Raw genomic sequence first — 13202 nt, 5'->3', positions numbered from 1 at the left:
CTGATAAACAGAAAACGAAACCCGTTTTCATGTAACGCCCGATATAAACGGGCTTTCCTGAAAATGAGTGACACATAGCCTTAGCTTAAAAAGCAAATTATACTCACCGGAATAGTCCAACCAAGTGGCAAATAGTATACCAAGAACAACTGGAGTTAAAATTAGGACAGTCACCAATGACAGAACGAGAGAAAACGGAGCCCGTTTTCTATGCACATGGCCAATGGCGAGAACCCAACGCAACGTAAACACAACACACGGACGGAGAGTCAACCAGCTGATGGGCAACGATTTCTCGCAGAAGGGACCCTTTTGAACCACTATGCGACTCCTTTTGTCCTTCTGCCTGTTTTGCGCGACCCATGGCGGTGTGGTGAAGGCGGCCGAAGTGCTCAGACCGCGGGGCGTCCCCCTTTCCAGTGAGTGAAGAGGCCTTGGGGCCTCATTTAAGGCATCTGAACGAAGTTCCGATCTGCTGCCTGATCAAACCAGCTCTTTACCGGTTTCCTCATTGTTATTCACATTCGCCCCATTTCAGATTAGGGCACTGGTTCGCTTTCGAAGTTTTGGAGTCTTTTTCTGATAGGGTAGGCTGGGCTTATAGTACCCTAGGACTGCGCTGTGAGGCCTACGTAAGCCAGCATGATTCGGACACGGTACCGGTTTCGTCATTGATTGCGTTGCATTGTGTAGCTTTTACTGGGCTGTTGTAGGTGAGAAAGAGTAGTAGGTTATGAACTTAGTCAGGTTATGTTGGTAGGCAAAATGGTAAGAAATTAGGTAGGCTAATGGGTTCCCATTTGGCCCGTTTGTTCATAACCCTACACTATCCAACACGGTTGCAATTTAACCTAACGTTATCCAGCATTTGGTAAAACTGAAGACACAGCCTTACCGTATCCCTATGGTGCAGTACCCAGGCTGGTAATGCTACACTTACGGTCCAAATTCATTGCTCCTTTGTGAGTGTTTTAAGTTTTCTTTCCAGTTTTCATTTTCGTCCTTTGACAGATCTGCAAACAAGTATAGTATTTGCTAAACAAATATAGCAGTTTATCTGCATATAGGAAGAGATTGTAAAAAACCAACGAGAATAGAGCTCTGGACCTCACGTGTGTAGCATTGCTACAACTGTGTTTGTGGAGTTAGGTAGTGCTTAAGAACCAGGACCCTGGCAAGGGTTCCTGCTCTTCAGGCGCCCACGTTTTGTTAAATCTGAAAAAATGAGCAGTTTATCTGTTTACAGAAGGCAGACTTTTATGATTTTCTCAATACTAGTTTTTGTTTATTCATGTTCCCCCATTTTTTTTTACAATCTCTGCTTCTGTAAGTAGATAAACTGCTCACTTTTTCATTGTTTTCCATAATTCAATAAATATTTGATAAATCTGTCCCCTGATCTTGACATTATGTAGGTAATGCAATGAATTCGGACTCCTGAACTAGGATGATCCCAATTTACATTTAAAATGGTCTCCGTTTTTAGTATAGCTATGTACTGGGGATGAATGTTAAAACAACAAAAAGATGGCAAAAATCATAAGGAAAGATTGAAACAAAAGTCTGCATTAGTCTTAAGTCTTATTCTATGTTTAGCAATATCATTCCCATCTTCCTTGAGCAGTTCAAGGAAAGTTTGAAATAAATAAACCAAATTGCCACATGTTCAAAGCAATTTGGTAATCATTGTTTGTGTATTGGGTAGCGTTTGGAAGTTAGATATGAAACGTGCTCATATAAAAGTAGGCTTAGCTCTTATGAAAATTAAGCATTTTTTTTTTTTTACTTTTTATCTTAAATTGTAAAAAAATATATAGTATTGTGAGGTATTATACAAATGTTGTCATATCTCTGAAAATGAAGGCAGGTCAATATGCAGGGTGACTCCTATATATTTAGTTTGTAAATAATAGTATATGAGGGAGACAGTTTGGTTAAATGCAGCAATTAATGGCAATCAGAAAATTGCCTCTCGCAAAATAATGTTTTATTGTAGTGTCTTACCGAACAATTATAGAGCCGTGATTTTCCACGAGCGCAGGATACTAAAATTCAATTTAGCGCGTCGGCGTCGCCAAACACTGGTGGTGATGACGTCATCTCCCTCACTCGCGGGAGCCAGCCAGGTACAACTGCCCAGGTGAATCCAATTCTTTTCCTGCGGCGTCCGGTGAACATCGGTGGTCGGTGCGGTTGGATGACTTTGCTTCGCTTTTTTTCTGGTGAATTGATCTTCGGAATTGGTGAAGTACTCTTTTTTGGCGTTGTTGTTATTTTGCTTTTATTTAAGGCGTTGCCATGTCGGATTCTAGTCCTCGTGGGAGTTAGGTTTTGCATCTCAGGATGTAAAAACTAGATTTATCCAAGTTAGGAATATGATTCTCACACTATATGTGTTAAGTGTAGGGGACAGTTGTTCAGCCAGATCGAACAGTAACGAGTGGTAGTGATTGGACTGATTCTCAATGGAAGTTTTTTAGTCATATCGGAGAAATTAGCTAAAGACAGAATTAGAAAAGCAGCGCTTAGGGAAAGTAGACTTAGCTCTGCTTCGTCTTGCGATGCATCTGTTCCTTCTGTTTCTCCTCAAATTGTTATGTCTCCTTTAACTACACCTCCTATTCCTCCTACTAATCCCACTTCTCCGGCTTCCCGTGTAGTTTCTTCCGACACCATTGCCAGTCTGGAATCGAGGTTAGATCAGAATTTTCGGTACTAGCGAATACGGTTTTGCAACTTGGTAATTCAGTTAAGACGTTTTTGGAGAAAGCGACCTCAGGTAAGAGTGTAGTTGAGGGTGCGTCTGTCTGTCCTGACACGTCTCCTAGACAAAGGTCACTGTCCAGCTCCCCCGCACCGGGGAGAAGACATACCGGAAGTCCAAGGGAGTCGATCGGGATTTGCCCACAGACAGGCGCCTCTCTTGTTGAGCCTGTTGCGCCTCAACAGGGCTCGGTTAAGCGTTGGAAAGGTGTTGCGGTCAGACGCCTTTCGAATGATTCAAGCGATTCGTCTCCGGTCGCGCGGCGCTCTTGGCGATGATTCGCCCGTTTCGCGTCCCTTAAAGAGGCGTTCAGGCGCCGATTCTTCGCCTCCTCCAGTCAAGCGGTATAAGGAGGCCTGAGAGTAGGGTTGCGCCGCGGCCGTTAGCGGCTCGTTGTCGCCTCAATCTGTGCCTTTTTCGGCTCCATCTACTAGTAGAGATTGTGGTTTTAGCGCTGTAGCTAGCAGTTCTAAGTGTTCTTTAGGCGCTTTTCGTCTGTTACGTCCTGATGCTACCTGTTTCGCCTCGAATTTCGGCGGCTCCGAGCGAGGCGCAAGTAGTTTTGCCGCCTCCTGCTGAACATTTAGGCTCTTCCAAGCCTACGTTAACTGTTTTTGATTCGTCTCTGGCGCCTTTGCGCAAGCAGTTAGAGATGTTAACCAACTGGATGAGTGAGTCCAAGGGTGGTTCGAAACCTTCAGATCCGGTTGTAGTTCCGCTCTACTTCTTCGGCGGTATCGGAAGAATGAAGAAGAAGTAGAGGAGGAGGATTCACATCACTCTCGTGTTATTCACGTCTCCTTAGATTTTTCTTCTGGTATCTTATCCAGATTATTTTGAGAAAGCGGCTCCGCGCTCCCCAACTTCGACTTTTTTGATGAGGAGGAAAACTCAGACCCTCTCTCCCCAAAACTTGTTCTATCTAAAGCGTTAGACATTCGTTGAAAGAGACGGAGAAATGGATGTCTATGAAAAGAGACTTAGGGAAGGCTCTTTTTGCTTACCCTCCCTCTAAGTTGCTTCGTAAGAGGTATAGGTTTATGTAACTGGGTGGGAAGCCTCTTCTCTGGGAGTTTTCTGCCTCCTCCCAGGGAGACTTCTCCAGTTTAATCGACTCCTCTAGAAGATCTGCTTTCGCCGCAGCGAAAGTTTTCTTTACAGCGCCTGAGTTGGACCACGTTGTAAAGAATCAATTTAAACTTTGGAAGTCTTTAGCTTCCTTGATTGGACTATTGGCGCTTTAGCGGCCAAGATCGAAGAAACTGTCCTTCTCTTTCCCAGGAGTTAGCGGAGGATTGGATTGGTGTTTCTGTCCTGTGCTGGACAAATCCATTAGGGATGGATGTGATGAGTTAGCTTCGCTCATCGCCTTTGGCACCCTTAAGAAAAGGCAACTTTGGTGCTCCTTTGCTTCTAAAAGGGTTACGTCCCAACCAGAAAGTCTGCTCTCTTGTTTGCTCCTTTTGTGAAAGATAACCTCTTTCCAGACGATGTAGTGTTGTCAATTTCGTCTGCGCTAGATAAGAAATCTACTTCGGATTTACTGGCACAGTCTACTAAGAGACTAAAGCTCCTGTGGAGACTGTTCCTTCGGTTTCTCCTCTGGCCCAAGCGCCTTTTCGAGGGAGAAAACCAAGCGCTTCTTTCGGCCGAAATCGAATTTGCGACCTCATCTAAGGCCTTGGCCAAGGTTAACAAACCTTCCAAATGAAAGCTCGGTTCTTCATGCACCAGTGGGAGCCAGGCTGGCTCTGTTTTGGGAGGAATGGGAAAACAGAGGAGCAGAAGCCTGGGTAGTGCAAGTACTCAAGTTCGGCTATCGTATTCCTCTCGTTTCACCTCCCTCGCTCTCACCTGTGCCAATTCCATTCCAGGCATACTCTCCGGGCTCAGACAAATTTTCTGGCGCTAGCCGCAGAAGTGGAAGCGCTTGTTCTCAAAGAAGCGATAGAACAGATAGAAGGGGATTTTCCTCCAGGCTTTTACAATCGCCTTTTTGTAGTTCCCCAAGTCATCAGGGGGCTGGAGGCCGGTTTTTGGATGTGAGCGCCCTGAACTTGCATGTCCAGAAAACAAAATTTCATATGGAGACCACTCGGTTCGGTTCTGGAGTCCAATCAGACAGGGGGATTGGATGGTCTCTCTGGACATGCAAGACGCTTATTTTCACATTCCGATACATCGCGAATCTCGGAAGTACCTGAGGTTCATGTTCGAAGGCAAGGTGTTTCAGTTTCGGGCGCTTTGCTTCGGACTAGCGACCGCTCCTCAAGTTTTCACCAGGGTTTCTATCCCCGATAGGAAGCTGGCTACACATATTAGGAGTAAGAATAAGAATCTCCCTCTATCTGGACGATTGGCTTCTCCGGTCGGAATCAGAGAGTCGGTGCATGAAGGACCTTGGAACAACTCTGGATCTTGCCAGAAAGTTAGGAATTCTGGTCAACAAACAGAAGTCCCAGTTGGTTCCATTTCAGAGCATCCTTTATTTGGGGATGATTCTGAATGCTCAAGTTTTTCAGGCTTTTCTGTCCCCGAAGAGGGTTCAAGGCTGTCTGGAGACAGTTCAGGAGTCTTGGACAAAAAGGTAAGTTCTGCCAATCAGTGGATGAGGCTCCTGGGCAAATTGACGTCAGTGGAGAAATTTGTGACGTTGGGAAGACTGCACATGAGACCTCTGCAGTTTTTCCTGAGAGCCTCTTGGTGCAGGAAGACACACCGACTCGATTACCTTTCCTGTCACAGATCAAATAAAAGAGGACCTAAGGTGGTGGCTCTCTCGAGCAAGGTTGGAAGAAGGGTTAGATTTACGACCCATCCTCCCGAACCTACAGTTTCTTTTCCGACGCATCGGACACAGGTTGGGGAGCCCTACTGGGAAATCAACGGACTTCAGGAGCTTGGTCGGAGAAGGAGAAGAATTCCACATAAATGTAAAGGAACTGTTAGCAATTTTCTTAGGGCTCAGACAGTTTCGGAGCTTAGTAGAAGGCCGAGTAGTGGCAGTGCATTCCGACAACTCCACGGCTCTCTCGTACGTGCGGAAACAGGGGGGGACTCAGTCTTTCTCTCTGTACGAAGTAGCCAAGGATCTCCTCCTGTGGTCAAACGAAGCGAAGGTTCAGCTAGTCCCGAGATTTGTTCCGGGAAAGATGAACGTCCTGGCTGGACGAGTTAAGTCGTCAACAGCAAGTGTTACCTCTGGAGTGGACTTTGGACAACAAGATTTGTCAGAAACTTTGGCGCCTTGGGGGTTTGGGGACGACCGTCAATAGACCTGTTCGCGACATCGAGGACAACGTCTTCCTCTCTTTTGTTCTCCAGTCCCAGATCCTCTAGCTTGGTCGGTGGACGCAATGCTGTTGGATTGGTCGGGTCTGGAAGCTTATGCATTCCCTCCGTTCGGTCTAATAAGAGAGGTGCTGAACAAGTTCATGTCGCACAGCAATGTAACGCTAACGTTAATCGCTCCCTTTTGGCCCAGGAAAGAGTGGTTCCCGGACCTTCTCCAGTTGTTAGTAGACTTCCCCAGACTTCTTCCTCCAGAGAAGTGGCTTCTCAAACAACCTCACTTCAAGAGGTTCCACCAAAACTTGTCCGCTCTAGCTCTTGACAGGGGTTCAGACTGTCCGGAATCTTGTCAGAGCGAAAGGATTTTCAAGAAGAGCTGCAGAAGCTATCGCTCGTTGTAGGAGAGAGTCTTCTAACAAACTCTATCAAGGGAAGTGGAGAATCTTCAGAGAGTGGTGTAGAAGTGCTAAAGTCTCTACTTCTGCGACCGTCTTTAACAGAAATAGCAGATTTTCTTCTATTTCTTAGGAACCTCAAGAAAAACTGGCTCCTTCGACGATCAGAGATATAGAGCCATGCTCTCTTCGGTTTTTCGACATCGAGGTTTGGATATTTCCTCCAATTCAGATCTGTCGGACCTCATTAGGTCTTTCGAAACCACTAAGCTCCCGCAAGATACAGTGGCTTGGAACTTAGATGTGGTGCTTAAGTTCCTCATGGGGCCACCGTTTGAGCCTTTGAAGTCGGCTTCACTCAGGAACTTGACTAAGAAGGCACTCCTTTCTTATTGCACTAGCTTCTGCTAAGCGTGTCAGCGAATGCACGCTGTAGACAAAAGAGTCGGTTTCTCTCAAGGCAATGCTGTATTTTCGGTATCTTTGACCTTTCTAGCCAAAAATGAGAATCCTTCTAATCCTTGGCCGAGGAGTTTTGTGGTAAGGAACTTATCTGATTTGGTTGGACATGAGGAGGAAGAAAGGCTCTTATGTCCAGTCAGGGCTATTAAGCAGTATCTGTTTGCCACTAAGGGTATCAGAGGACAATCTTCTAAGCTCTGGACCTCGGTTCAAAATCCCTCTCGTCCTCTTTCTAAGAATGCTATATCGTTCTTTATTTAGAGAGCTTATCAGGGAAGCTCACTCGCAGTCCGAGAACGACAATCTTTCCGTTCTGAGAGTTTAAAGCTCACGAGGTTAGAGCAGTGGCAACTTCTTTAGCATTCAGAAAGAACTTTATCTTTAGCTTCGATTCTTCAGAGGACGTTCTGGAGATCGAATTCGGTTTTGCGAGTCATTATCTCAAAGAGATAGAAACGGTTTTCGAGAATTGTAAAAACGTTAGGTCCGGTGGCGGTTTCTGGCATGGTGTTGGGAGAAACGGCACAGGGGTCGTCACCTCTATGCTAACTTTTTCACCTTGAATAGGTTGTCGAGTTCAAGGGAAGCTGGGGGGTACTGAGTACCTGGGATACTCACCAGTCTGTTAGGTCAGATTTTACAATGGTTGGGTATATATGTTTTTAAATCTGGTGTTGGTGACAAATGTTTTGTATGATTGAATTTCTGGTCTTAGCCCAGGGCAAGGGCAATCTTTGTTGTTACTATCCTCCGTCAGTCAGCCTTGACTCGCTTGAACTACGGAATGGATTCCACTCCTGTAGAGGCTAACTTTGGACAAATTCCAATTCCTCTACAATAGTAAGAAGAGCACCGACCAGAGGCAGTAACGTCTGCTGTAGCTCTCTTACAAGGTAAGGTACAACAGACACCTTGAGTGTTTACTGGTATTGCAATAAATGTAACCATTTAAAAATACTAGTGGTCCACTGAATCTCACCTTCCCATAAATGTGTAATCAGCTCTATAATTGTTCGGTAAGACAACTACAATAAAAATGAAATTTCATTATTAAAATGAAGTTTTATTGTATACTTACCGAACAATTATGATTATACCCACCCTCCTCCTCCCCTTAGGTGGACGGACGGGCAGAAAGAATTGGATTCACCTGGGCAGTTGTACCTGGTTCTCCCGCGAGTGGAGGGAGATGACGTCATCACCACCAGTGTTGGCGACGCCGACGCGCTAAATTTGAATTTAGTATCCTGCCGCTCGTGGAAATCACGGCTCTATAATTGTTCGGTAAGTATACAATAAAACTTCATTTGTTCCGACACGGCATACAAACCTTCGGTCCTTTTACAATAGGAAGGTACTAGCGGCAGCTGGATAGGTCGTAAGCTTTCGAACAAGGGGTTCGGTAGTTAACTGCTTGTCCGACAGGCGCGCAGCGCGCGACTGGGAGGTAAACAAACCACTTTTGCTTTCGGCCTGCTGGCGTGTGGACGTGTATCATCGCTCTCTGCCCGCTTCATCGTCGTTTGCGTTTCGCATGATTGTGTTTTTTCTTTTTCTATGTATCTAGTGAAACTGAATTGTAAGTACAATCATTTCATTGAATTCAATTGTGAATTAAAGGATCTTGGTTCACAACGCCCTCCGATTACCCGAGTGCCGGGACTGAAGGCGTAATTGCGGGAATTCATTTCCCAGAATGATCCTCGGATTGGGTATGCTGGTGCCGAGGGCGGCGGGAGCGCTCGCTCCGAGCGTATATTGGGTTGGAAATGTGTAGATGAAAATCGTAAGTAAGTGCTCTTTTCATTTATATTTTTTTTGACCTGTATGCCCGTTGCCGAACGAATGCGCTCGACACGGAAACTTATTCAGTATGAAAGTGGAATCGCAAGTACAGTATTCTTTTTCATTTTCATATATTATTTTTTATTGTAGCAATACTCATTTTGGATCAGTTTCCGAGCTTACCCGGAGATTGATCCTTCCCCCTTTTTATTTTTGAATGAAGTGAAATCGCAAGTGCAGTTCTTTTTGCATTTTCATTTTTTTTTTTTGAGATTGCATTGTTGACTGGGATCAATGTTTCCGCTATTCACGGGAATTGATCCCTTCCCCCCCTTTTTTTTTTTTTCCCCGTTTTTTTATTTTTTTTTGTATGAACAGTGAAATCGCAAGCGCAGTAGTCTTTTCATTTTCATATATTTCTTGATTGCATCAATTCATTATGGATCAAGGTTTCCAGAAACCTTGATCCATAAAGGTAAGGAATGAAACCTTTCACCCTTGCGCTCGGTGCCGAGGGCGCGAATGCGCTCGATCCGAGCCCTTATTCTTTGTGAAGTGAATCGTTTGCAAGATGCATTTTCATTTTGTTCCTTATTATTGATTGCATCAATATTATTTGGTTCAAGTTCCGCTCAGTCAGGGAATTGATCCTTATGCCTTGTATTCGTGCCGATGGCACGATTGCTCTAGGGCTCTTATTTTGTTGTTGGGTACATGGGTACTGTGCGGGGGTGGGGAACGAGACCCCCCCCCGCTCAGTTCCCACAGATGGCATCCCCTTAGGGGGGGGGGGAGGTTATCGGCGTTCTTCTCCTCGCCCGATCCGTCGAGCGCGGGGGAGGGCGCTCGGTGCCCGATGTACAATTGTATTAGGGGTCTTCCACTCGTTCGGGAGGATCAAACCCCCGCACGAGGGGATTTCCCCCCACCATTAATCGCTACTACTATTATTTCCGCAGGTGCTACTGCCACGAGAGTGGACCTTGGTGAGGTATGGGCGTCCTTCCAATTGCAGAGCGTTCTGGTGTCCAGGGGTCTGCGGTTCTATGTCTGGGCCTACTGCGGTCACCCATGGAGTGGTGACCACGCAACCAGGTGACGACGTCCCTCCTCACCTGGTGTACTCGCCTCACGTGGTAACAGTCTTGCCTACAGCCGCTGTGAAGTGCCGTTCGCCGTACCGAGAGGGGGGCGTGCCGCCGCCGCTCGTGGTTGCCGCGCTGCAGCGACCACACTTCCGCTGCCCTAGAACTCGCCCCTGACCTGCCGCCGGTACCGAGGATGTTGCTGGCTGCTGCTCCACTTCCTGTGTTTCCGGTGCTGCCTGCCGTACCTGCCGATTCTGGGCTGACTGTCCATGCAGTTACTGCGCTGGCTGTCCCTGCCGTTGCTGCGCTGGCTGTTCCTGCCGTTGCTGCGCTGGCTGTCCCTACCGATGATGTGCTGGCCGTGCCTGCTGTTCCTGAGATGCCCATACCTGCTGATGTCGTCCCTGTTCGTGGGGGGTTGGTACTACCCCAGACTTTGGTCTGTCTGTACAGGTGCGTCCGGGCCCTGTGGCTTCGGCTACAGCAGCCCCGGCTCCGCCCTGGATAGCAGATCTTACGTCTGTCCTGAGGAAGCTGACGAAGAAGAGGAGGAAGGTGTCGTGGTCGTCGTCTTCATCTTCTTCATCGTCGTCGGCCGCCGCCTCTTCCCCTTCGACTTCTAAGGCTTTACAGCCGAGGAAGAAGAAGGTCGCCTCCTCCCTCTAAGAAGCTTCCTCGGGAGCTTCTCGGGACCCGTCTCACCTCGGTGGGACGGGAGGGTTCCTTCCGCTGGTCCTCCTGCTCCTTCGGAGCGGGGCCCGTCTCTTCTTCCGCAAGGAAGAAGACTAACGGGGACCAGAGGGGTACCGGCTAACACCGGTACTTCCCTCGCCTGGTGTCAGTGGTTCTGCCACTGCATCAGGGTCCGTCTCGGCCTCCCGTTCGCGGGAGGTACCGAGTGTACGGTCGCCTAACCAGCGACCGTGCAGCCAGGAACCAGACCTCTGAGTCCGCTCAGCGTCAGGTTCACGGCACGGGGCGGAAGACTGGTGACAGCCGCTCATGCGACTCTCACCAGACCAGCTCTCACTCTCGCGGTGAACAGCTGGCTACCCGGGGACGTGACGGTCCCGACGACCGACACGGGCTGAGGCTGGGAAGAGGTCCTCCCGCGTTCGCCGGTGCCAGCCACGGCTGGAACCAGCGACGTGACGTGCCGTGAGGACAAGCACCGGTTCTCACTGCGACAGTGGAGCCTGCAGGTCGCCTGACCGTCGCTCTCACAGAGAGCGATCGGGTACGGCAACCAGCACAGCTCTTCTGACACTCGAGATCAGTGCCGCTGTGCTCAGTCCAGCCGTTCTCCACAGCGAGACGGTTCGACCAGGCCTGCAGCTCGATCGTCACGCGGGTTGACGATCGCCTGCAGCCCTCCAAGCCTGCTGGTCCTGCCAGCGAAGCAGCGACGAGGGAGCGTCAGGTCTGCCTCTCCCGTACCTTCAACTCCCCTCGGGTTACACCGGGAGGAGCGAGGTATTGAGGAGTGATCGTGAGGGGTGCGCCCCTCATGATCCCACCACGACGCCCTACGTGCCAGGCACGGTTCTTGGACCGGCCAGGACGTATGCGCAAGTGGATGGGGAAGACCGAGAGGGCTGTCGCTGTTCCCCCTTCTTAGGAGGAAGGTTCTCGGAATATGCTCTTGTTCGAAGGGCTTAACGGTCCCACTCTGCAAGATGCTGTGACTTCCGAGATCCAGAGGAACTTTGCCGAGGTTACGGCGCTGATTCGTCAGCACAATGACCTCGGGGAAGGATCGCCGCTCCCACCAGCAGAGCCACGTCTCGGCTCGAGTCGGTTTGGGGCCCGAGAGGGAATCCAAATCGACGGTGGGTCTGCCGCGATCGGAGCTTGCCGACTGGGTTGAGCCAGGTAGTCTCTCGTCTCCGGACAAGGAGGCTCTCTTCGGTTCGGTTCTGGACGGTCGAACAAGCTCCTTCACCTCCTCTACTGCGACAGAGGCGTTTCTACGTGTCTTCGGACATCGTATTTATATATCCCTTCGGTCCTCCTGAGGTTTCGACCTCGACGAGGACTGGAATGAGTCGGAGCGGTATCGGCTCTCTCCTGTCAGGTCTCGATCAGCCCCAACCAGACGACGTTCACAGTGGAAGGACGGCATTCCCCCTCACCTGCTGCCGGAAGTGGGGGAGTGCCTGGCCAGCCATTGGGACCCGGTCCAACAGCAGGCGTACGTTCCAGGGGCATCGAAGGACGTAGCATTGAGACAGGAGATCAAGACCATGCTGAGCAAGAGAACTGTAGAAATCGGTACGGATCAGTCACCGGGCTTTACAGCCGACTCTTCCTGGTGGAAAAAGTCTACGACAGGCTGTCGCCCAGTGATAGATCTCTCTTCCCCGAACCGGTTGGTTCGCCAGACCGGTTCACGATGGAGACGGCACGCTCAGTGCTCGACTCTATCAGGGAGAACGATTTCATGCTTTCAGTGGACTTGAAGGATGCGTATCTACAAATACCCATTCATCAGTCCTCCAGAAAGTACCTCCGCTTCATCCTCGACGGGACGGTGTACCAGTTCAGGCCACGTTGCTTCTCGGTCTCTCAAACCGCCCCACAGGTGTTCACGGCGAGTGTTCACTCTGGTGTCTGCTTGGGCCCATTCGCACGGGATACGTCTGATGAGGTATCTCGACGATTGGTTAGTCCTGGCGAGCTCCCGCTCGCAGTTGATACAGGACAGGGATCGACTGCTCGAGTTCTGTCGCGATCTGGGGATCGTTCTGAACTTCGAAAAGTCCGATCTCGAGCACAAGCAGAGGATGAAGTACCTGGGTATGCTGATCGACACGGTAGCAGATTCAGGGAGGCAGCCAACCAGTTCCTGTCTCGGCAGGAAACAGGTAGCTCAGCAATGGCAAGTCGTGATCGGACACCTGTCGTCACTCGGGAAGCCAGTCCCTAACGGGCGTCTTCACCTGCGGTCTCTTCAGGGAGACCAAAGGAGAGTTGGTCACAGGCGACGGATCCCCCAAGCCTTCCATGGTCACTGACACAGGAGGTGAGGCAGGACCTAGCCAGGTGACTGGACGACAGGAACCCCTTAAGAGGAGTGCCTCCGGGCACTCTCCCCCCGGACATGCAGCTGCTCTCAGACGCATCGACCGAGGGGATGGGGTGCACACCTGGAAGAGTTGCGGACTTCAGGAGTGTGGTACGAGAACGACAAGCACCTTCACATCAATGTACTGGAACTAAAGGCAGCGTTCCTTGCTCTCCAAGAGTTCCAGGACCGCTTGATGGGACACTCAGTGGTGTTGATGTACGACAACACCACGGTGGTGGCTTACGTCAACAAAAACAGGGGGGCCTAGTGTCTCTCCCGTTGTATCAGTTGACTCGGCAGGTGCACGAGTGGGCGAGGCACACTCAATAGAGCTGTCGGCACGCCTACAT

The 13202-nt window shown here is 49.4% G+C and overlaps 1 protein-coding gene across 2 annotated transcripts in view; it reads left to right on the top strand.

Annotated features, from left to right (window-relative positions):
- The first annotated feature begins 217 nt into the window (after positions 1 to 217).
- LOC135196904 (glucosidase 2 subunit beta-like) overlaps positions 218 to 13202 on the top strand; it is an 80095-nt gene continuing 67110 nt past the window's right edge. The window contains exon 1 of one of the 2 annotated variants that reach the window (XM_064223714.1): positions 218 to 419. In XM_064223714.1, coding sequence (XP_064079784.1) covers positions 323 to 419 — 97 coding nt within the window. In that variant the 5' untranslated portion in view covers positions 218 to 322. The remainder of the gene's footprint in view (positions 420 to 13202) is intronic. The other variant, XM_064223715.1, reaches the window with a different exon arrangement.

Source organism: Macrobrachium nipponense, chromosome 18 (genome assembly GCF_015104395.2).
Source record: "Macrobrachium nipponense isolate FS-2020 chromosome 18, ASM1510439v2, whole genome shotgun sequence".
Lineage (NCBI taxonomy): Eukaryota > Metazoa > Arthropoda > Malacostraca > Decapoda > Palaemonidae > Macrobrachium > Macrobrachium nipponense.
This window is presented reverse-complemented; position numbering and strand designations above follow the sequence as displayed.